This window comes from Fukomys damarensis, unplaced genomic scaffold, assembly GCF_012274545.1.
Source record: "Fukomys damarensis isolate Sample0158 unplaced genomic scaffold, DMR_v1.0_HiC HiC_scaffold_37, whole genome shotgun sequence".
Classification (NCBI taxonomy): Eukaryota; Metazoa; Chordata; class Mammalia; order Rodentia; family Bathyergidae; genus Fukomys; species Fukomys damarensis.
The window spans coordinates 7,887,233-7,910,435 of record NW_022900949.1 but is presented as its reverse complement, the minus strand read 5'-3'; the positions used below and the strand labels follow the sequence as shown (position 1 = coordinate 7,910,435).

The 23,203-nt window shown below is 53.8% G+C and overlaps 2 protein-coding genes across 2 annotated transcripts in view; one reads left to right on the top strand and one right to left on the bottom strand.

Annotated features, from left to right (window-relative positions):
• Positions 1–19,690, bottom strand: part of Safb2 (scaffold attachment factor B2) — a 22,807-nt gene extending 3,117 nt beyond the window's left edge. Inside the window, exons 1-14 of the mRNA XM_033759606.1 lie at positions 19,339–19,690; positions 18,177–18,264; positions 13,631–13,695; positions 13,352–13,561; positions 11,586–11,648; positions 10,961–10,988; positions 9,505–10,066; positions 9,031–9,080; positions 8,501–8,601; positions 5,729–5,878; positions 5,531–5,643; positions 2,294–2,424; positions 1,204–1,295; positions 6–106 (exon numbers count right to left, since the gene is read on the bottom strand). Coding sequence (XP_033615497.1) covers positions 6–106; positions 1,204–1,295; positions 2,294–2,424; positions 5,531–5,643; positions 5,729–5,878; positions 8,501–8,601; positions 9,031–9,080; positions 9,505–10,066; positions 10,961–10,988; positions 11,586–11,648; positions 13,352–13,561; positions 13,631–13,695; positions 18,177–18,264; positions 19,339–19,524 — 1,940 coding nt within the window. The 5' untranslated portion in view covers positions 19,525–19,690. The remainder of the gene's footprint in view (positions 1–5; positions 107–1,203; positions 1,296–2,293; positions 2,425–5,530; positions 5,644–5,728; positions 5,879–8,500; positions 8,602–9,030; positions 9,081–9,504; positions 10,067–10,960; positions 10,989–11,585; positions 11,649–13,351; positions 13,562–13,630; positions 13,696–18,176; positions 18,265–19,338) is intronic.
• An 82-nt stretch (positions 19,691–19,772) lies between these two features.
• Safb (scaffold attachment factor B) overlaps positions 19,773–23,203 on the top strand; it is a 30,172-nt gene continuing 26,741 nt past the window's right edge. The window contains exon 1 of the mRNA XM_033759605.1: positions 19,773–20,186. Coding sequence (XP_033615496.1) covers positions 19,863–20,186 — 324 coding nt within the window. The 5' untranslated portion in view covers positions 19,773–19,862. The remainder of the gene's footprint in view (positions 20,187–23,203) is intronic.

Genomic DNA, 23,203 nt, shown 5'->3' with positions numbered 1-23,203 from the left:
CCCGCTGCCGCTGCCGCTCTCGCTCTCTCTGCTCTTTTATTTTGTCGAATGACAGGATGTCTCTCTTCTCCTTGCTTTCCGATTTGCGGTCCTGGCTCTTGGAGCTCTGTGCATCAGAAGCAGCGATAGGTTACAGCGCCGCACGTAACAGCAACACACGGACGTTGCAGGACCTGGGGTTCTAAAGTTTTCACCCCGCGAAATGCTGAACGTCTGAGGCGAGGGCTACACCGGACCCCACTTGCTTGGAGCAGCAAGGTTTTACTTCGGTCACAGGTGGGAAAGACACGCGCTCCCAGGGGCAAGCATGGGCCCAGGAGAAGTCGGGGGGCTCTGTGGGCGAGGGTGGCCGCCAGGAGGGGCCCCGCGCCCTGCGCAGCCCACGGATGGCCTGCCGGTACCTAGCTGGTTGTTTTTAGCTCGAGACAGTGGCCCACAAAGTAGTCCTAGTTGGCTTCAAACTTTTGATTCTCCTGCCTCAGCCTCCCAAGCAACTGGGAAGAAAGATGTTCACCCACGCACCTAGATCAATTTTTACTTAAATAAAACTCAGCAGTTAAAAAAATACATTTACTTAAAAAAAGAAAAAAACTTCAAAGAGAAACTGACTGCAAGCAGACCACTGAGGATCAAAGTGCAGCTCTGGGCAGACTGTGCTTGTCCCACGTGGCCCAGCACACACTGCGGCCATCCTCCTGCCTCAGCCTCCCAAGTGGATTATGGGTGTGTGCCACTATGCCTGGCTTGGGTGTACTATTTTCAAGTGGGTAAAGTTTGAGTGAATGCTGTTTTGTCTGGCTGCGGGCTCAACAGAGAAACACAGTACCTTACGACACCGTCCAGGGCCAGGCTCACTCTGGCTAACCCAGCATCCGGTACAGGTCACCCGGGAGGGGCGAGGGACCTGGCTCTGCCTGGGGACAGCCCCTCCGGGGGCCAGCCCGGGAAGCGAGCTGTGCACACGAGCCGAGGAGCTGCCCACGGGCCAAGCCCAGTGCTGCACACCTCATCTCCGCACTCCTGGGAGGGGAGGCAGGACTGGGAGGCAGAGCCCGGCCTGGGGACATCGGTGAGACCCCGATCTCAAAAAAGGGGCAGGGGATGTAGCTCAGCATGTTCTGCACACAAGTGCCAAAAGACAGACAGAAAGACAGACAGGAAGGAAGGAGACAAGACGAAGAAAATCCCACTCCCAGAGCTCACCCTCTCCTTGGACCTGCTGGTGGTCTTCACGCTGATGACAGGCTCGCCCTTGGACTTGTCCATCACCACCGTTCGCTCTGTGCCTCTGCTTCCTTCAGGGAGAGCGGCCGACATGAGGGCGCGTGCACAGTTCAGCCCCACAGCCCCGCCTCCTGCCTTCCCCCTCACGACGACGACATCAAGCGAGGCCTGGGACACAGCGGCCCGGGTGCTGTCGCCTGGGTCCCGCGTCCAAGGACAGAAGCCCCATTCCTGGCCATCAGCGCACAGGGACGCACGCCCCCAAGCGTGGGCCTGGGCCTGGAGCACCACACTCGCTGGGCCACTGCTCCCCAACCCAGCAGGGGCGCCCCGAGAGTTTGTGCCCATGCCGGCAGGCTCTGCACAGCGGGATTCGTGTGGGGAAATTTATAATGCTGCACAACTCTTTGAAAGCCTGTTGCTTGCGAGATTGCTGCTAAATTAATCCAAACACCCAGCACTAACTGGGGCCGAGCTGTTCCACACTGAGGCACTCCAGGTGGCTGGGCTTTTTTTTCCAGGCATAGGGGGTGTTATTTTCTGCCACAAATTTGATGGGGCTGAGTGCAATAAATTTTATAAATGACAACAGAACTGGCATCTTCCTAATGTAACTAGTTCAACGGTTGTGCATGTTCTGAGACTACAGTTTTCTGTTTTTCTTAAGCAACCAGCTATGCCTCCAGGCTGGCCCCAACTCCTGACTCCATCAGTCCTCCTGCCTTGGCCTCCTAAGCAGCTGGGATTACAGGTACACGCCGTAACGCTCAGCTGTTTTCATTTTTATCACAAGCCTCTGACAGCAACGCAGGAAAGCAGATCCCACACTGCAGCAGCAGATCAGCTGAGGGAGCCAGCGGACTCCCTCCTGCAAACTGTGGGCCTCGTCCTGCCCCAGACCAGGGGACACAGGGACGGACAGCTCATACCCTACCCGACCTGGAGCCTGCTGCCCTCTCCTGGCACGAAAACAAGACTTCACTAGGCTACTGCTGACAACGAGGCTGCTGCCCTGAGGCCAGCAAACCCAGCCCAGTCTCTGAGCCCCCTCCGCAGACCCCGTTGTCACCTGATTTAGTGACTCTGGACCGGTTTGCAGGCCCTGGTTTCAGCTCATCTTGGTCTTTTTCTTCCTTTTTAATGTCTTCTGGCCTTTTCTCCTCCTTTCTTTCAATCTTCTCTTCCTTCTTGATAGTGGTTCTATTTAAAAACACGGTTACATTACAGTTCAGAGGAGTCCGTCACAGGGGTGACCCTAGCCCTATCCAAGGTGGCGCCTGAGAAGCACAGGGAAGCCGCAGGCTCGGAACGTACCAGGCCGGGCAGGCACTCTACGCCTGAGCTGCGCCCCAGGCTCTTCCTTTCTCTCTTGGGGGTACTGGGGATTGAGCCCAGAGGTGCCTGACCCACGGCCCATGCCGGGTCTCACTATGTAGCCCGGGCTGGGCTCAAAATCACACTGGCCCCTTCCGCGTGCTGGGAGGATAGGCGCACGCCACCCCCCCACCGTTTACTGTTTGAGACTGGGACTCGCAGTTCCCCAGCCTGGCCCGAGGCTCTCGCTGTGGCCTCCTGAGGAGCTAGGGTTGCAGGTGTGCTAACACCCTCGGCCACACTCTCCGCGCTAGCTGGGCCTGGTCCCACTCAGCTGTCTGCCACGGAACACACGGGGCCGCGCGCCAGACCTGGGCCGCTTCTGAGATGCCAGGCGAGCTGTTGTGAGACAGACTGCAAGCGTACAGGAGAAGCTCCCCAGTACCTAAGGACGCCTGTCAGGTGGAAATGTTACGCGGGTTTCACCGCGTATGCGTGAAATATTACTTTTTGAACTGTTGGAAGGAAAACACCGCTTCCGAACGAAGGCCGTGCAGTCGGGACGGGGTAGAGTGCGGAGCACTGCGGCCCGGCTGTGTGCCATTTCCCCAGCTGACAGCGGAACCTGCGACCTGCCATCCGGGCACCCTGCACACCTTCGCAGGGCTCAGCTGACTTGTCAGGGCTCAATTGGCACGGCAAGTCTTAGAAGAATAAGAAGAAAAAGAGAAAAAGGCTCCACTTTCCTAGGTAAACTACCTGAAGGCAGTTTTTGGTTTGTGAAACCAAGGGTGGAAGCCAGGGCCTCCTAGGCACACGTGCTCTGGGCTACAGCCCCGGCCCCTTCCGTCTGTTTTGTTCTTTGCGACAGGGTCTCCCTCTGTAGTCCCAGGTGGCTTTGACCTAGTGGTGACCCCTCCCGAATGCTAGGATGACAGGGGTGCACCACATGCAGCCAGCCCTTTTTTTTTGTTTTTTGGTACCACGGATTGAACTCTGGTCCTTGTGCTTGCCAGGCAGGCAGTGGAACTACTGAGCTAAATCCCTGGCCCTTCATTTTGTGTTTGTTTTTTTGAGACAGGGTCTCACTGTGTAGTGGAGACTGACCTGGAACTCACCAAGTAGCCCAGGCTGGTCTCAAACTCACAGTGATCCTCCTGCCTCAGCCTCCCGAGTGCTGGGAGTCCCTTTTCATTTTTTGAGACAGGGTCTCATTAAGTCACTAAACTGCCCAGGCGGGGGTCAAACATGCAATTCTCCTGTCTCAGCCCCTGTAGTATGGTAATTACATGTATATTATCACACCTGGACATAAGGTAGTTTTTTTTTTTTTTGGTGACAGGGTCTGGCCTGTGTAGGTCAGGCTGGCCTTGGACTCACTATGATCCTTCTGCTTCAGCCTCCTGAGTGGTGGTATTGCAGGTGAGCAGCAATTTACTTTTAAATACCTTAAACCCACCGTCCAGTACAGGCCACGGGACTGGGAAGCCATTCAGGTTGGATGCCAGCCTTGCCACTTACCGGCGGGGCTGGTGGCCTCAGGCTGGCACCTGCCTTCTATGTGCCTGCTTCCACTGCTACACAGGGTGCAGCCTGCCAGGACCCTGCCGCGTACACCATGTGATGCAGCGTGCAGGCTGCCGAGTAGCTGCTAGCGGGTCACCATCTACCTTTCCCACAAACACGTCTCAGCTTCGGATCAGAACAATGAATAACTGCATCCCGGGACGCTAAGAATATCCAGCAGCCCTCATTTTCCAAGACAACGCAGTTTATTTTTCACAATGCTCACAGGACGCTGATCTTTGAATAAGGTCTCACGCAAACACCTGAAGGAAGCTTCCGATTCCAATCAGGGCCCCCAACTCCAAATGGGGATCACAGTTGTAAACCCCAGTTCCATTTAGAAGTACTGCTGGACACAGGCGCACACGCCTGACATCGCAGCTCTCAGGAGGACCACTGTAGTTCAAGGCTAGCCTGGGCTACATAGCGAGACTCTCAAAAACAAGGGCTGGGGATTTAGCTCAACAGTGCCACCACCTGTCTCACAAGTGCAAGGTCCCAAATTTGATTCCCGGAACCAAAAACCAAAAACCAAAAACCAAAACAAAACAAAAAAACCAAAAACCAAAACCAAAACAAAAACGAGTAAATACTTAAGAATACTAATGGCACCCACAGAAATGTTTCCTGCAGACATTTTCTTATGTGAATCGACACCAAGACAAATTACTACAGGCAGAGTCTTAGCAAACCGATCTCAGAGACTGGACGCAGGGCACACCGACAGTACGAACGCGGCTCGGCTGACAGCACCTCTCCCCACCCCGACCCCCAGCACCTCTTCCCGAGACCGTGTCTCGGCTGTGGGCACCCGAGCCAGTCTGCCCAGGAGAGGCCGCGGACTCGATAGGGACACAGGGCTCACATCCCCTCCGGGAGAAGCGCCGCCGACGTCTCGCTCCTACCCTGTGAGCTGAGGTGCCCTGGGCGCCCAGTACCCTCGCAGCGGTCCCGGGATATCTTTAATTTTGGACATAAACAATGCAATGCCCAGCATCTGTTGTACACAGCAGCAACGACCAGCTCAAGGTCACCTGCTGCAGGAGACTGGGCTGTGCTCCCTTGGTGGCATTTTATCTTTGGAAAATTGGGCTTTTGGCAGGTTCAGTGGTTCAAAGAATGGCACAAAAATAAGTGCAGATGAGGGAATGATGCTACAGTCTGAGTGACTGGGCCAGGGCTCGGAGCTTCAGAAAGAAAGCAGGACGCTTTCGTTTTAGGTGCGTGTTTCTTCAACACCACTGAGGGTGAGGACGCCACGCTTACAGGGGTCGCCTGCACACAGGTGCAGGAAAGGTCCCTGGGCTACAGGCTCTGGAAGGTTGAGGCTGCGAGCTGAATGAAGAGTGTGATGTCGCTCACTCGCGGACAGGGTGTCTCCAACCCTCCTAGGACCCCAAGCGCAAGTTTGTAGAAACCACTTTACTTTTCAGTTTTGACCTCCACAGGGTGATGTCTGTCAGCACTGGATAACTTTTCTTTTTTCACCTCACACTCTTTTCTGTCCGACAGCTTCTTCCCAGCGGGTTCGTTTTTGGCCTGAAACAACACGGACAGGGATGATGTGGGGACCCGGGCTCGTTCCTCATCAACTCTGAGTCCTGACAGACAATGGCCGCCTCACCTTCTCCACCGAGATCATCCTCCCGTGCAGCTCGGTTCTGTGCAGATGGCTGATGCACCTGGTCGCCTCCTCAGATGTGGACATGGTGACAAATCCGTAGCACCGGGCCCCAGGACTGCGGGCATTGGTCACCACTTTGGCCCCCACCACCTTCAAGGAAAAGGACGCTCTTTTCCTCTCGTACAAGTAACCGGACAACCTCCCTACATTACCAGCCAGTAGGGGCCGCTCCGCATCGCTTCCACTCTTGCTGCCTCTGTACAATTGGGGGTTCTTCATAATTAGCTCTAAAACAGGTTCTAAGAGCCCAGACCTACCGAAACCCGAGCACCCTGACCCTGGGTGCCCTCATGGTGAACGTGTGCCTCACCTCCACCACCCGCAGGCTGGCCTCGGCTCTCCTGTGGCGGAGAGGCAGCCTGCTCCCGGCCCCGCGGGCCGCAGGCGGGCGCAAGTCAACCTGGAGGGAGCACGGCCCGCAGGCCGCTTGAGGCAGGGACTCCGTGCTCATCGCTCCTCCTGCCTGCAGCCTCCGATGCCAGGCGGGCTGGTGGGTTCCCACCGAGACGGAGACAGAGCTGATAAACTGCAGAGCCGAGAGGCGGCACAGAGGGCGCGGAGGAGCGCAGAGAACAATCCCCAGGCGGCGCAGACGCCAGAGGGGAAGCAAGCTTCCATCCCAAAGGGGGTTAGGCAGAGTACTCAGAAGGCTGTCGCTCCATAGTGAGACCAAATTAGCCCGAAGCAAAGGGCAGCTGGGGCCCCCGAGTTAACACATCATAAAAGCTAGGCTCAGGGGGTGCAAGCCGTGCCCCGGAGAAAAGGGACTATGATGACAGGCACCCCAGAAGGCAGAATTCACAACACCTGCCACCCTATCAAAACTCACTAGGCGTTAAAAACCAAAACCGAAAAAAATCACTGGACCCACACAGGAGGAGGAAACACTAACCCACAACGGAGAAAGATCCAACCAACTCAAACAGGCCCATACACGACACGGACGACAGACTCGGCAGTCACAGGCTAAGAAGTTACGGTGACGCACGCCTGTTGGCTCAGCTATTCAAGAGGATGAAGCAAGAAGATCCCATTTTCAAGCCAACCCAAGAAACTCAGCAAGACCCCCTTTCAAAAGGAAACACAAAAGACAGGGAGTGGTCGAGTGCTCCTGGGTTCCTCCGACCAAGGCCAAGCCCAGAAAGCATGGAGTGATGGCCACACAGAAGTCAAATGCTGACAGTAAAACCACATCCTGGGAGGGGAACGTAAACAACCAACACATTCCTGCCGAGCTCTTACACTCACACAAGCACAGAACCACCTGGAGATCCGTGTATCGTCCTTCCTGGAAAACCACCACGAAAGCCCTTTCATCTCAGCACTCAGCAAGACCCTGTCTCAAAATGAAAAAAGGCTGAGGGCTCCAGGGATTTACCTCAGTGGCACCATGCCCGCTTGGCAAGCACAAGGTTGTGGGTTCGATCCCCATTAACAAAAAAAGGAAAAGAGAAAAAGAAAAGTCTGAGGATACAGCCCAGTCTCGGGCCCTCCCGACACCGATCAGCTTCAGCAAGCCTCTTCGTCTCCCTGACTTGGGGGCTCAGTGCTCTGGGCGCCCCTGGACACCGAGGGACACAGACACAAGCCCTTGCATCAGCGGTGAAGCTCCGTGCTTCCCTCCGCGATGTGAGGAAGCCACGCCAGGACAGGGCCAGCTCAGAGGTGAGGATGTCACCTGGGCACGGAGACCCAGCGGTGCAGCCAGCAGCACAGCTCTGGGTCCAGCCCCTCGCACACCCTTCCAGGACCACATCCCAGGTGCCGCCTGGTCCCTGCCTGTGCCCTGTGATGCACATGGGCCAGGGAATGAGGCCACTTCACAAAACCTCACATTCTCCCTGGGACCCTGCACCTTCCCACCGTGACGAGGTCCTGAGCCGCCCCCACGAGCTCCGGCACAGGGGCGGCTGCTCCAGGCCCCCGAGGACCATCGCGGTGCCAGGCGCTAAGCCCAGAGTGCTCAGTCAGCACTCCCCAGGCAACCACCGTTCTTACTGCCCCCATGCAGGAGTTTGGACTGGGCAAGGCTCCTGCCACCCTTCCACACAGCCTGGTACACCCAGTCAGCGAACTACACCCTTGCACACAGCAACGAGGTCCTCACTGCTGAGGACTCAGACACCAGTGCTTGGCTCTGCCTGAGCCAGAGACAGCCATTTCTCACAGACACATGACCAAGCAGCACAGGGACACCTAGGCGGTCACTGTCTGCCGCACCCGGGCAGGGCTAAGGCCTGACAGAGCTCCCACTCCTGCTCCCATGGCCCCAGCCGCCCTGGACCAGGAAACACAGTACACAAACACACACGGGGGCTCTGCTCCTTCTGTTCTTTGGATTTTTTTTTTTGTGTGTGTGATACCAGGAATTGAACCCAGGAACTTCCCACTGAACTACACTCCTACTTTAAATCTTGAGACAGGGTTTCGCTAAATGACTAAGGTGCCCAGGCTGGACTTGATTTTGTGGTATTGCTGCCTCAGCCTCTAGAGTGCTGGGGTGACAGGTGTGCAGCATGGCACCCAGTCCTTTTCTTTTAATTAAGAAACTAGAAAAGAGATCCAGTGAAATTGACAGCATGAAATGAGCTCTCAAATTTCTTCTTTCTGCGGTCCGGAGCTGCCCAGGTCAGACCACTGGGTCAGCACCAAGGAGCACCCTTGCCCCCCAGCTCTTCTCTCCACCGTGCCCAGGCTGGCAGGGACCCCTACCTTCCCGTATTTGCTGAACAGGTTCTTGAGGTCAGTGGCACGCGTGGTGGACGACAGTCCGCTGACCCACAGGTTCCGCCCGGAGCTGCTGCTGACTCGGCCTGGTGCGAGAGGGAGGCTGTCACATGCAGCCTCGTGGGGTCAGAGCACCCTCCAGAGTCCTGGCTACACCAGCCCAGCTCTCCCCGCCCAGGATGGGGGGCTGGCCCTCTGCTGGAGGAGCAGAGGGACAATCCCACGCAGGCTGAGGCCGCTGCAGCACGGAAACCCATCATGCTGGCACTGCACGGGCAGGGGAGGTCCTGGCGTGGGATGTGATTGGCATCACCCCGTGGCTGACAAGCAGGACGGAAACGTAAAATACAGATGCCCCTGACGCTGCCAGCTCGGCTCTGTAGAAGCCACTGGGGGGAAATTCCCAGGGCCCACAACGCAGGAACAAAACTCTTGGCGCAGACGGGACATCCTCGGCCCTTCCTCCCAACACAACTGCAAGCACCTGGCCCCCAACCTCGAAGAATCAACCATACCTTTTTCATCTTTAATGACTGGCTTTATATCTTTTTCTTCCTTAAAGGAGCTAGAGACAAAAGTTAAGGTTACTCATACAGGGAAAAAAACTAACGCAAACTAAATTAAAAATATGATGTATGCTAAAACTGAATACCTACCAGAATATTAGTCTGAAATAAAATCTTAACAGGCACCTTTGCAAGCTTATATTGGAAAATCTGACCCAAAAAGTACAATGTCAGATTCGTAAAAGGCAATTAAGCTGACAATAACAATTAATGACAATTTAAGAACACAACCATGGTAGGTTGAGAAAAACAAAAGAAATCGAATCACCCATTAAAAATACACAGAGAAATAAAACATAGTTTGGAAGTAAAACTACAATTTCAGCAGTCTGGCTGGCCAATTGCAGAAAAACAGCTTATGTGTGTCATAAATGACCAATGAAAAGGAGATAGCGTCTGGTCTAAAACTGAGAAACAACAAACCTCATTTTCTGATCAGCGCCCTCACTGGTTGAGGACTCTTTAGGAGCCGGAGGGACTTCATTACAAGCGTCAAACTCAAACTTCTTCACGTCTTCCTTGCTATCTCGGGGCTCCGGGCTCGGGGCTTCCGTGGGCGCTTCCGCCAGCTCCTGGCTAGAGGCCTCCGGCAGCTCGGAGGCCGCGCTACTCTGCTCAACTGGCTTCTCTAGCCCTACAGGCTCACAGTCCGTCCTCGCGCCTTCGCCTGTCTGCTCCACGGGCTCCCTTTTCACTACCGCTAACAGGGTGTCTGCCTCGCTCCACTGAGCGCGTGTTGACTCGCTGGCCAAATCTAAATCTCCCTCCTCCTCCTCCTCTTCCTCTTCCTCCTCTTCCTCCTGCTCTTCCTCCTCTTCCTCTTCCGGGTGGGCGCTGCCAAAAAGGTCCTCTTCCTCCGCCAGCTTCCTGTCTGGCCCCACGCTACTTGTATCCTGTGCAAATGGCTGCTCCAGCTCGGAACCTTCTTCTTTTACTGGCTCAGATTTACAAGTTTCCCCCAAAATGTCGAGTATTTTCTCATTTTCTACGGATTTAACAGGAATAGAATGGCACAAGGTTTAATTACCAGGGAAATAAAGCAATCACAAATGTGGAACTGGCACGGCTGCCACACTAACACGAAGAGCACCGCTAGCTACACAGAGATTGGAAAACCCGCGGGTACACACAGTTACACTGTACACTACCTGCGCTCCGACCACTGCTACGCCAGCCTCTAGCTACAGGGGAGAGAAAAGGCCCCACAGACTCAGCACCTAGAACCACTGGCTGCTTGGCCACAGCCTTCTTCTTTCTGGGTTTTCTTTGAGTCTGGGTCTTCCAACTGATTGTCCAATGTCCACGGTGCGGAACCGAACAAATCACTGTTCTCGGAACAGCTCAACTTCTGGTTTCTTTGAGTTGTGGTTAGCAAACAGTTCAGCAGAGCCTCTTCCGTCTTTGGCGGGAGAGAAATGCAGTCCAGCGGGGAACGGCGGGTTGGGAGTTTTCGGGAGGAAACCCTGCTCTTCTCTTCGGGGATCCAGCCCCTGCTCGGGAGGCGCGTGCCCTGACACCAGCTTAGCCTGCCTCAACTGCAGTAACCAACGACTGCGGCCAAATATCACAAGATCTGTTTCGTGTGTGGAAACGCGTGGCGGAATCATGGGGACATTACTTAAATGCCACTCTGCGTGGTCAGAGATGAAAAGCACCCCTGCGTCTCACGCGCTATGTCTGCCCTGGAGAAGCCGGGACGGCAAGCCCACAGATCTGGTGATACGCATGGGTTTCCAATCTCTGACCCTCGTACCACCTGGACTGTCCACCACTAGGGTGATTTACAAGACCACACCACAGCTTAAAATACACACAGCTTTCAAACAGGGCTAGCGTGAGACCTTCCAAACCAGAACTGTCGCGTTTCTCTAATCAGTACCTGGCTCCAAGAGAGGTTCTTCAACATCCTGTTAAAAAGAGAAAAGAGCAAATCCACGCGTCACTTTAGGAACTGTGCAGGGACACTTCCCTAGCAGCACAACTCCAGCTTCTGAATGCACCTGTTCTGGGAACACTCTGCTGGCCTCTGCGGGACCAGCACGTGGGCAGTGGCGGTCCCCGGCCGGCCGAGGTAAGCCTGAGTTTGGCTGCTGCCCCAGTGGGCCCTGAAGCTCGTCAAAGCTCTGGGCCAGAGCAGAGGGAGTCACACAGCCGGCCATCGGCCCTCACACTGGAGTTGGGAGCAGAACCACTTCCCCAAGCAGACTACCGGGGCGGTGGGGGGCTGCTACCTTGAACAAACCCGTCTTCGCCGCCCAGACCTCTCCTGAAGTCCCACTGGCTCAGGACACCAGCGTCCGCCTTTCCCAGGCTTAGGGGCTGTGGCGGTCACCCCTTTCTGCAGCAAGCTCCTCTGCACCACCCACACTGGGCACCTGGCTCTCCTCCCTCTGCTGTTCAGAACAGCCAACTCGGGAACAGACCTTCACTGCCACACACTTTCCTCGGCTCAGACCACCACCATGCGTCAGACTCCAGCACCGCAGAATCAGGCGCCAGCTTACCGGAGTTACTTTGAAGTCCAATGGTGAAGCTTCCATTGGGTTCTCGAAGCCGTCCCCATCCACCTGAAAGAGACGCGAAGACGAGGCTGTGGAGAGCAGCGCTGCTGCGCCGAGGCTTCCACCTCTCTGGCCTCATCTGTCCCCTCAGCGCTGGCTGGCCCAGCCTGAGTGCCACTCCTCACTCCCTCGCTGCCCTGGCGCACCTGCACCTGCACCTGCACCAGTGGCCGTGGCTCTTGCTGAACAAGGGGAGAGGAGCTCACCAGCCAGTTTCTGCATGCTGGTGACCAACACATGTCCCAAACAACTCCAGATGACCAGGCGGATTTCACCCGGTGACAATAAATACTGTAGCTGGATGCTTGCATCCAGGGTGTTTTCTTTACAACATGTCTTTTATTTTTTTCAAGACACAGTCTCACTATGTAGCCCAAGATGGCCCTGAACTCAATGCCATCCTCCTGCCTCAGCCTCCCGAGTGCTGGGGTTATAGGTGTGGAGCACCATGTCCAGCTTTACAACATGCATATATTATATATCTTTTTTTATTTTAAATTAAGAGAGGGTCTTGCTATGTAGTTCAGGCTGGTCTGGAACTCACCATGTAGCCCAGGCTGGCTTTAAAAGCCGAGCAATTCTCCTGCCTCAGCCTCAGAGCTGGGATTATAGGTGTGTACCACCATGCCTGGCACAATACATATTTAGAAAGGATCATGTTCTCTTTTAGCTAGTTATGAAACAAAAGGAAAAGTGTTACCTTAAAGTCCACTAAAATTGAAGACCCTTATCTTTTCATGTGGAAAACAAAAACATCCCCTTCTCCTCGTGCAGCTGTGAACCTAGCACCCAGACACCTCCAGGAACCAAAAAATGAGAGAACATACATTTCAGGGGCACAGACACTCACAAAGGGTACCACCCTGGGGAGGAGGGCAAACCCCTGTGGCTTGGAGTGCCCACCACCCCTCCCCTCCGCACCAAGGCGGGGGACATCTGGAGTTGGTGATTTCTGACCTTAGGGTTTAGGGGAAAACCCTAAAAATCACTTTCTCCAAAGTAGAACATTGTAATGCTTCCCAGGATCAACCACCACCAAACTCTGACTACAATATTTGACCACGCAAGGCCAGTCAGAGCTGGCTCTGGAGGTGTGTACCTGTCATTCCAGCATTCTGGGAAGCTGAGGCAGGAGGGTTGTGAGCTCAAGCCCAGCCCAGGCAACTTAATAAGAACATTACCTCAAAATAAAAAACAAAAAGGTCTAGGGATGTAACTCAGTGCAAAGGCCTTTTAAGAAAAACCAAAAAGCAAAACCAGAATGATTTTTTTGAGCCAGATTCACTTGCCTGTCACCTGAGCTACTCAGGAAGCAGAAACAAGAGAATGACAAGTTCAAGGCCAGCCTAAGCAACTTAAGACGACTTTGTCTCAAAATAAAAAAGGCTGTCCCAAAACCCTATTAAATGGAAACAGCTATCCATAGCTCTGCTGGCCTTCTATTTCACAACTTAAATGATTATAGAGTCTTCCTGCCATATATTCTAAAAATACTCACCAGGACTAACTATCTATTTCCTGCACCAGGAGTCGAACTCAGGACCTTGTGCTCGAGGGGCAGGCATGGCGCCACTGAGCTGAATCCCTGGCCCTTGCCAGGACTATGGAGCCGGATCTAGATAGCGAACTGGGTTCCTGGGGACTTAGTGGAGCGCTCCCTCGGGACAGGCCCTCAGCCCCGGCACATAGCACGTCTCCAAGTTACCTACAGCGTGTTCTGCAAGCTGAGCTGGAAGCTGTCCCAGCCGTGCGGCCATGTACTCTTTACTGTCACAGAAGGGACTGAGGATGCTGTCGTCACCGCCGCCATCCTCCCCGAAGTCTGGAGCACTGCTGTCCTCAGCCTCGGTTTCATCTAACACGCTCATGTCCACCACGTCCATGCCCTGCAGGTTCTCCAGACTCACGTCCACATCCTCCTGGAAGAGGGGGCGGTGTCTCAGCAACTGGAATTCAGCGCCACCGCGCTCTCCCGGGATGCCACATACCTGTCCGTCAGGGGACTCTTCTTCCAGGCCGTTGTCTTCTGCGCCTTCATCTTCCATCTTTTGCCCTAATTACAGAACAATTGTTTGGTCAGGTAACACTCAAGTACCGGCCTCCTACTCAGTTCACCCAGGACAACAGCTCTCAACCTCAGTCAGAACACGTCACGTGGAGAAGTCAAAGTGTCTGCTCTGTCACTCGAGTTAGGTCTCAGCTGGTACTATATGGAAGCCCTAAACTGGGACAGGAGAGGTGAAGACCTCAGGGACTGACGAGCACTCTGGAGACTTTTCACAAGATAGCTAAAATCTTCAGAAGACTTCGCAGTCATTCCAAACTAAAACAAATACCCCAAAAGAAAACTGAGCCAAAGCTAAACGCAAGCCTTTTCCAACCAGCAACTCAGCCGACATCACAGGGTCCCTGAGTAATCACAGAACTGAAACCCACACTAACACCGTGCAGGGGTACAGCTCCAAGTCAGGTGCACCCAGCACCAAGACCTAGGTTCCAACCTCAGCCATGCAGGCTGGAGCCTGGCTTGCTGGGGCTCCCACAGCAAATGGGCAGGAGACCCAGCCTCAACCTCTGCAGCTCAGCAGCAGTCAGCTTTCAGGGTGCTCAGTAAAAGCGTGGAAGGAGTTCAAACCAGAGCCGGTCCCCTGTCTACAAAAAGACACACTGCAGACACCCGAAAGGAAGTCACACAGCTCGTTCTCACTCACCGGCAGTGCACAGGGCCGACAGCAGCGCTCGATGGGAAGGTGGTGCCGCTGCCATGGCGGAGACAGCTCTGGTCGTCACCACCGGCGGGGCCAGGCGATGGCGCGGCACAGGGGGAGGGCTGACAGCTCTGGTCGTCACCACCGGCGGGTCCAGGTGATGCGGCAGCACAAGGGTAGAGGCCAAGGGGGCTGCCGCACACCCTCGATGTATAGGCACTGCCAGCCCAGAGCATCCACACCCTCCTGCCCGCCCTGGTGCCCAGGTGAAAGCCAGGGGCGCCACTCGAGCCTGACAACCTGAAGGGTCCTGCTTTGCAGGAGAACAGCACAGGAAAACTCACGAAGTACACTCCAGGTAAACAAAAGCTACTTTTCTGTGCTCGGTGTGGTACACACTGTAATCCCAGCACCCTGGGAGGCTGAGGCAGGAGGATGACTATTTAGGACCGAGTACGGCTAAATTCATGACCAAAAATAAAGAGCTGAGGGTGCAGCTCAGTGCAAAGGCTTAGGGTTCTAGCCTTGGTACCAAAATAAATACATAAAAATAAAGAAACCCCGCAAATGTGCACACACACACACGAGTGAGGCCACATGTGCACGGCTCACAGGTGCACATGGCTAGGGCCAGCACTACAACAGTTAAAATACCATTAGGTGTTAAAACTGTGACTCGCCGAAGCTACAATTTTATGTTCACGTGCACTTTTCACGATTCCCAAGTTAGCTGTATTTTCAGAGAAAACTAAGCTTAAAGAAATCTCACTGATTATCAAAGGTCCACACTGGCGTGTTCACAGCATTGGAAAGCTGGAGCATGCCAGGCGCAGGGACCACCAGGCCATCACTGACAGTCCCCATAATACCCACAGGTCTCATCATCCCCGCCTCCCACAGGACAGTTTGGTTTCTCTCGAGCTGGGACTTTCAACTCCGCTGTCCCAATCCCGAGAACACCTACACACAGCCACTCCTTCCCAAACCATGGTCAGGACTGTCTGCCAACACCACCATTTCCTAGGTCTCCAGAGTCCCCTGCAGCTCCCTTGGGATGCAAGCAGCAGGCATGCAGCTCATTGCCCCGAAGGTAGGGGGCGCCCTGGAGCACAAAATAAAATCTTAGGCTCATGTCCAACCTAACATGAAACTGTCATCTTCCAGCACCACTGGTTATCAACCTCTGTGCCTGGCCAGACAGGGTAGGATACACTAAGGAGAGCTTACTTTCTGACCACAAGGTCAGCCACTCTGTCCCAGGGAAAGGTGGCAGCTCCAGGACCTCCAAGAGGTCCCAGGACCCAGTGCAGCAGACATGGCCTTTTCTGTTCATAGCCTTGAGGTCAGGAGCTCCTGCAGCTCTAGGTGGGAGACTGGGCTCACCAAAGACATGGGCCACCTAACTCTGCTCGCAGGGCCAGACCATTTCCCTGCATGAGGAAGAAGAGACCAGAGGCCCTTCAACTGAACCAGAGGTGAGACTACAGTGCTCTCTACCAGGGGAATTCGCATGTGACCTTTCCTGAGTTGTTAGGATTTGACTTGAAATCCAGAAAAGTATTTGAAGCACTAACAGTTGGCACCAAACCTTCAGTGAAGGGTGAATTTCTCTTAACGATGCAAAAATCTCCAGTGGAAGCCAAAGACATTTGTTAGTATGTCCTGAACCTCACATTTAAATGAGGATGGCTGTTAAAGTTTTACTGGGAGGCTGAGGCAGGAGGATCACAGATTTGATGCCAGCCCAGGCAATAGAGTAAGACCTTGTCTCAAAATAAAAGTTTTAAAAACAGGTGAGGCTGTAACTCAGAGTGCTTGTCTAACATGTGCTATGGCCAAGGTTTTAAACTTTAGTATGTTTTCTCACAACTATTCCAAACACATTTCCAATTGCGGCTAGTTTCACATCTGTGCAGAGGAGACACCGGTGTGGTTCCTGTGGGGCACCGGCCTCTTCCATTCTCCAGCCACCGGGTCAGTTTCTTAGCTGAAAACTCAACACTTTCGGGGACGACACCACCACATCAATGTGTCAGAGCTAAATCCCAATTTCAATTCCTTATGTTACCTAACGGAAAAAGCTGACTGTTCGAGACACTCGCAACAGTTTTAAACACACGTGCTATGGAGAAGTTGCGCTGCTAAGAGAAGCAGCTTAAAGATGAAGACAGATTGTCGGCAGGGCTACCACTTTAATCTTTCACTTTCTCAGCAGCTGTCCACACTACCTGAATTTAGCATCTCTTCCCATGATGGGAACACAGGCAGCTGTGAGAAGTTCCATATGGCACCTTCCAGAAACAAGTTTGGGCTGGGGAGCTGGCTCTGTGTTTAGCACATACAGGCCCTGACACAGCAAAAGACAAAACCAAGCCCAGCACCAGAGTCTCCAATGATGCTGTCCTCTCACTAGAGAATCCGTTAAGGACAGAGCTAAGCAGGACGAGGAAGGCTTTGAAGTCATGAATCCAGACGTCTCTGAAAATAACTCTTATCAAGCACAGAAAAGTACGGATGAAACACTGACACAGGTCGCAAGGCTGAGGGTTGAAAACAGTCACTACGTACAAGAAAGTAACACACAAAACGCCACTCTGTGTGATCCCGATCACATGAGATGCCCAGGATCACAAGATGCCCAGAACAGGCAAATTTAGAGACATGGGTATCGGGGGCTGTAGAGAGGGGCCAGAGACTGACCACCAAGAGGGATGGAGTTTCCTCTTAAAATGACAAGAATGTTCCAAACCAGACAAGTGATGGTAGCCATGCAGCCCCATGAACATCCTAGAAAGCACTGAAGTGTACACTTTAGGTGAAAGTTTAAGAGCCTGCGATTACAGCGCTTGTGTTTTGTTTTGTGTTTTAAGACAGGGTTGTGCAATGTAATTCAGCCTATCCTTGAACTATGCAGCCCAGGCCGTCCTCAAACTTTTGGAGATTCTCTTGCTTCAGTCTCTCAAGTGCTGGGATGACAAGACTGCACCATCATGATTGGCGTTTGTTGTTTACTTTTATTTATCTATTTTTGGGGTACCTGGGACCTTGGGCTTGCAAGGGAGGTGGCATAACCACTCAGCTAAACCCCTGGCCCTTTTTTTTAAATATTTTTTAGTGGGAGACAGGGTCTCATTACATAGTTTAGGCTGGTCTTGAACTCACAGTGATTCTCCTTCAGTCTCCCGAGTATCAGGATTATAGGCCTGCGCCACCACACCCAGCTGCATCTTGATTTTTTTTTTTTTTGGACCAGGGATTGAACTCGGGTCCTTGCACTTGCAAGGCAGGCCACCAAACCGCTGAGCTAAACCCCCGGCCCCCATCTTGATTTTTAAAACAAGAGGGTTGGAGGTGTAAGTCAGTGGCAGAATGCACACCTAGCAGTGCGAGGCTCTGGGTATAAACCCAGCACCACAGAAAAACAGAAGACGACATACTGGTAAAAATAGAGGCTGGGCACAAATATCCCAGCAATCTATTTTGGACCCTAGGGAAGCCAGTCTCTCTTTGGCCTCAGGTTGGTGACATTTTCCTCAGTTAAAGAACTGTTTTTTGAACGAGGAAGAAAGCCAGGAAACAGCAGCATTTGTTGCTCGGATTGGTTGGGGCAGCTTTCCTCTGTTCTTTCCCAAAACAAGGGCCAAAATGCTTCCACGTCTACTTTAACTCAACTCGGCACCTGCACGCTCTTTTCCAGCTTTGACACAGCTACCTGACAGGGAGCGAAGAGACAGCCTCCTTCCTAGAGGGGAAGCTAATAGCTGCTGGCAAAGCAGTTTGGACAGCCAGACCACAAAGCAATCCCTAAGAACGGATGCGAGGCTACCTTTAGCATATCTCTTTGCCATCCTCTTGCTAGTGCTTTCCAGCTCAATGCCAATTTCATCAGGATCTTGCCCTTCTTCCTTAACCGCCTGTTGGAAAGAAACAGATTTTTTTACAAAGTTACTCATTAAGAGCTGCATGGCACACCCTGTCCCCTGAGTGGCTACTTCACCAAGCACAAAGGGCTTCTGTTATGTGGGCTGCAACTCCAAGGCACAGGATGAAGCCAGCCCAACCTGGTTCTGTCTGGGCCCAGGGCCCAGTTGAAAAAGAATCAGGGACCCTGAGTTTTGCTGCAAAATCAGGATCAACGAAAATCAGGGTCAACGAGTGTTCCCAAAAAGGTCTCGCATCCCCGTGACGCCCAAACCCTGTACTTAATAGTTTTGAGGGCCTCACTACAGTCCACACCGGCCTCGAACTTGCACTTGGGGAGATCCTCCTGCCTCAGCTGAGACTGCCGGCGTGCACCACCATGCCCTGCTTGTAACCCGGTATTTAAACGTCACACGTGGGGACAATAATAAGCAAGAGGCCACACCTGCCCCGCTAGGACCAAAGGGTTGGGTAGGGTTCCGCGGTTTTCCCCACCAGGTGTTTCAGTGCCTGAGAAATCATCAGGTCCCCACTCAGGGTGCCTGTCTCAGCTGTGGACACCCACAAGCCTCACCCATGTCAACTGCTAGGAAGCCCAGAGCGTAAGCTCAGGTCCAGGTCGTGGCACAGGTGGCCCGGGAGAGTGGGTCGGGGAAGTGACAGCTCCTCCAGCTCCGGGGGTGACCAGGAGCTCCAGGCAGAAGCCTCGGGAGACCTGGACGTAGGCGCCAGGAGCGCAAGCCCCGCCCCCCCTACACCTCTCTCGGGCGCCCTTTCTGCAGAGGAGGAAACTGAGAGGCAGAGGGAAAGGAGCCCCTGTTCAAGGTCACCTGTTCAAGAGTCCACCCCGAGCACAGGGGGCTGTCCGAGGCCACCCCGCAAGCCACCAAGAGCGGCCTGAAGCACCCCGGGGGCGACGGGCTGGAAAGAGGCTGGGAAGCGCGACAGAGTGGAGCGGTGGCAGCCAAGGTCACACACCGGGGACTCCGGGGCCTGACGGCGGCAGCTGAGGGGGGCGCCCAAAGTGCGGGTTCGCGGTGACAGGCCGAGTCCCCGCGCCACCTCACCTTCTTGAGCCGCTCCATCAAGACACTCTTGTTGCCACCGGTGTCCAAATTCCGCTTCTTCAGCTCCGCCCGCAGGTCGATCACTCGCAACTCGCTGAGCCGCCGCGTTCCTGTCTCCGAGGGGCCCGAACCCTGAGCAGCCGTGCCAGAGCCCGAGTCTCCCGATGCCGCCAGAGGTTCCGCCATCCCCGCTATCGCGGTTTAGCGCCCTCACCGCCGGCGGCTGTAGCGGTTCTGAGCACAAAATGGCGCCGCCTAAGAGGAAAACGCACTCGCTTCCTCCCGCCCCGCTTTGCGGCCGCGCAGGCGTACCGCTCCCAGAAGCGTCCTCAGCCTCAGGCAAGCTCTGTCACCGACCAACCTCCCGTCCCCTGCCACAACGCGCAGGCGCCGTCACTGCAGCACGCATGCGTCTCGATAGTCCGCGGGGGGAGCCAGATAAGGAGGAACGCGCCTGCGCACGGCTCCCCGAGGTTGTCACCACGCATGTGCAGACGCGACTTGGAGCGTCGGTCTCGCGCCGGATGCGCCTGCGTAGAAGCGAGGCGCGCCGGGCGGCTGGAGCGGTTTCCTCGCAGGCGGCGCCATTTTGTGCTAGAAGCCGAGATAAAACCGGCCTGGTTCTGTGTGAAGGGGGCGACGGAACCGGGGTCCCTGGAATGGCGGAGACTCTGTCAGGTTTAGGGGATTCCGGTGCGGCGAGCGCAACGGCTCTGAGCTCCGCCTCGTCGGAGACCGGGACGCGGCGCCTCAGCGACCTGCGGGTGATCGACCTGCGGGCGGAACTGAGGAAACGGAATCTGGATTCCAGTGGTAACAAGAGTGTTTTGATGGAGCGGCTGAAAAAGGTAGAGCGGGCCCTAGGGGTGGGTCCGGGGGCGTTGAAGAGTTTCGCGACCGGATCTGTGTACCCTCGGTCGTCCCCGGCCTTGGCGCCGGCGTCTCTCGGCTCTTCCAGGCCCCGGGATGTTCCGAGGCCGGCGGGCCTGGGTCCGGGTCTCAGGGTCACACTGAGGTGAAGGTGGCGGATAAAACCAAGCAGGATGCAGACCGGAGAAGCAGTCGCTGTCCCAAGGTCCTGGGAGCCGGCGACATCAGTCCTAGCGCTGAGGTAGCTCCTCAGCGGGTCCCGTCCCGGCCTCCATAGCTGGACGGGGATCCCGAAATCCGCACTTTCTGAGTGAGATGCAGGGATTCGGCCAAGGTCACACAGCCGGGGCGGGGCGCGTCGGGATTTGAACCCAGGCCCGTTCTCCCCCGGGGCGTCAGTGCTGGGTTCCCGGGGGTGGGGGACCAAAGTAAACTGCTCTGGGGAATATCCTAGGCGAGGAATAAAAGGAAACTGGTCTTAACGATTTGCCAAGGACTAACCGAGGGCAGTAACATGGCAGGAAGGAACAGCGCTTGTCGATTCTTGCGAATGTCAGATACATGCTGTGAGGGTTTTTGTTTGTTTTGGGACTTTTTTTTTCTTTTTTTTGAGACAGACTTGATTTGTAGTTCAGGCCGGCCTTGTACTCAGTGTATATAGCCCAGGCTGGCTTCAAACTCACGGAGAACCTCTTGCCTCAGCCTCTACAGTGCTGGGAGGATAAGCGCCAACTGGTGCGCTAGTTACGTTAAAAAAAAAAAAAAAAAGCATCGGAACTTAGCCAATCGTGTCCATCTGTCCTTGCTGTTGGGCACAGAAGACCTTTAACCTCTCCTGGGTCTGTTTTGGGGAGTTTGGGGGAGAGGAGGATTGAACCCAGGGCCTTTGAACCGAGCTACATCCCCGGCTCCTTTTTTATTTATTTTGAGACTGAATCTGGTGCATTTGCCCAGGGTGGGCTGAAACTTGCAATCTTCCTTCCTACCTCAGCCTCTTAAAGCGTAGGGATTAAAGTCTTTTAAAAGAAAAATGATAGCGCTTTGGGATTAGATAAGGTCGCGTGGCATGGTTTGGCCTGTTGCCTGGCACAGCTAAACACTGCTTGTGATTGTTATCACAGTTTGATTTTCCTGTCAGTGTCACCTTTTGTCATTTATAGATCAGGTCTCTAACCTTAGGGGATTCTGAGGGATCCCTTTTTAAAGGTAGCACCCCCCAGTTAGTCCCTATTTTCCTTGTTCTTGGGGGATTCTTTTTCTTCTTTCACTTATTAGAATCTTTTAAAAGCTCAAGCTTTTGCTTCTTTCTGTGTGGTTACTAAGTCTTTATTGAGAGCAGGGCCTCTATTGACCATAAAGTTTACCTGGAGAAAATGCAGGAAAGGGTGAAAATTCGCAACTGGGGAGGTGTGGGCCCTGTTCTTAGAGCTTCCTGTCAGACAACCAATTTGGGGGGCCTTATCTCTGATCAGTAAGCCTGCAAAGCTTCTTGAGCTTCTGTCAGGCTGGTGGCTGGGACTAGTGTATGACCTCACAAATCGCTCTTTCATTGTCCTCTTGGGAGGGCACAAATGCATCCCTGATTCCTTCTCCCTCTTGTCAGTTTCTCCAGGATGTAGTGTCACTGCAGAAATGCCATCAACCCAGGGCTGTCTGTAGCGTGCCTCAGCAGGGCTGGAGTTGCAGAGCTTCTTTTTTTTTCCACTCTCTCACCCAGTTGGTATCCCATTCTTGGTTTTTGCTAGGAATTGCGTAAATGCAAAAAAGTAGAGGCATTTGCTGAGGCCTGCAGGGATGACTGTAAACACTGTACCCATGGGAGACGCAGTGGGTAGAATGGGACGCCTCCTGCCTTGGGCAGTTCTATTCTTGTGATAGTTCAGAATTGGCTTTTTCCAGCAAGAGGACTGATTGTGCTTTTCCTTAATCTCAGGACAAAATTCCAATTCCTTCTTCTGGTTTTCATGTAGGGGAGAGATTGTCTTTGCTGTTGGTAGAGGTTCTGTGCAAAACCCCAAAGCCCCATTCTAAATTCAGACTTACCAAGCTGGGAAATTCCTGAGAATCTTAGAGATGTTTGAAGCTGTCTGTAGGTAAAACATAGCACTTAAAATGGCTTTAAATAAATTGTGTGTAGGTGAGGGTGTGGCTTAGTGGTAGAGAACTTGTCTAGCATGTGCAAGGCCCTGGAATTGGCCTCTAGCACTGTAAAAACAAAACAAAGCAAATGAGAAATTTAGCTTACGGGCCGGCCGAGGATTTGGCTCAGTGGTTCCGCCGCCTGCCTTGCAAGTGCAAGGACCCAAGTTCGATCTCTGGTACCCCCCACCCCCCAAAAAAGAATTTTAGCTTACAACACAGTACAATGATGAGAGAAAAGGTTATAAGTGAGCCCAAACTTGAGCTCATTTGTAGGAGTGCTGTCAACAACATCAGTACTGGTGCTTGCAGTATCTGCTCCTTGCTGGCGCTGTGCTGCAAAAGGGGACTGAATGACAAACTCTTAGTGTGAGAGGCAGCGCCTGCCCAGAAACCCTTACTCAGTATGCTCTATCCATGCAGGGCACTGATGGCCAAGGGAAGGTCCTGGGAGCAGTCGGGGTGTGTGTGGTCCTGTGCCTGTCACACAGCGGGCACTCAGTCAGTGAGGGTCAGGATTTTACCCGGACTGTTGAGAGCACAGGCATGGCATAGAGAGGTGAGGCTGGAGGGCTAAACTTCTTGTTGCTGGGCAAAGCCAAAGGGAATTCAGCAGTACATTTCTCTTTGAGTTCTTTTGGGCCCAGGAATAGGATGAACCTTTTGGGTTGTTTAAACAGTGCCAGAGTCCACACAGCAGCCCGTGTTTCAAAGCAACGTAACACTGCCTGCAACTCTACACTAAGAACTCACGGTCTGTTTACTTCCAGATCCCCTGTTCCCATGTAGAGCCAGATTAGAAATGGATGGGTAAATAGATGCCCATTGGGCTGAGGGCATTTTCAAATTGGTAACA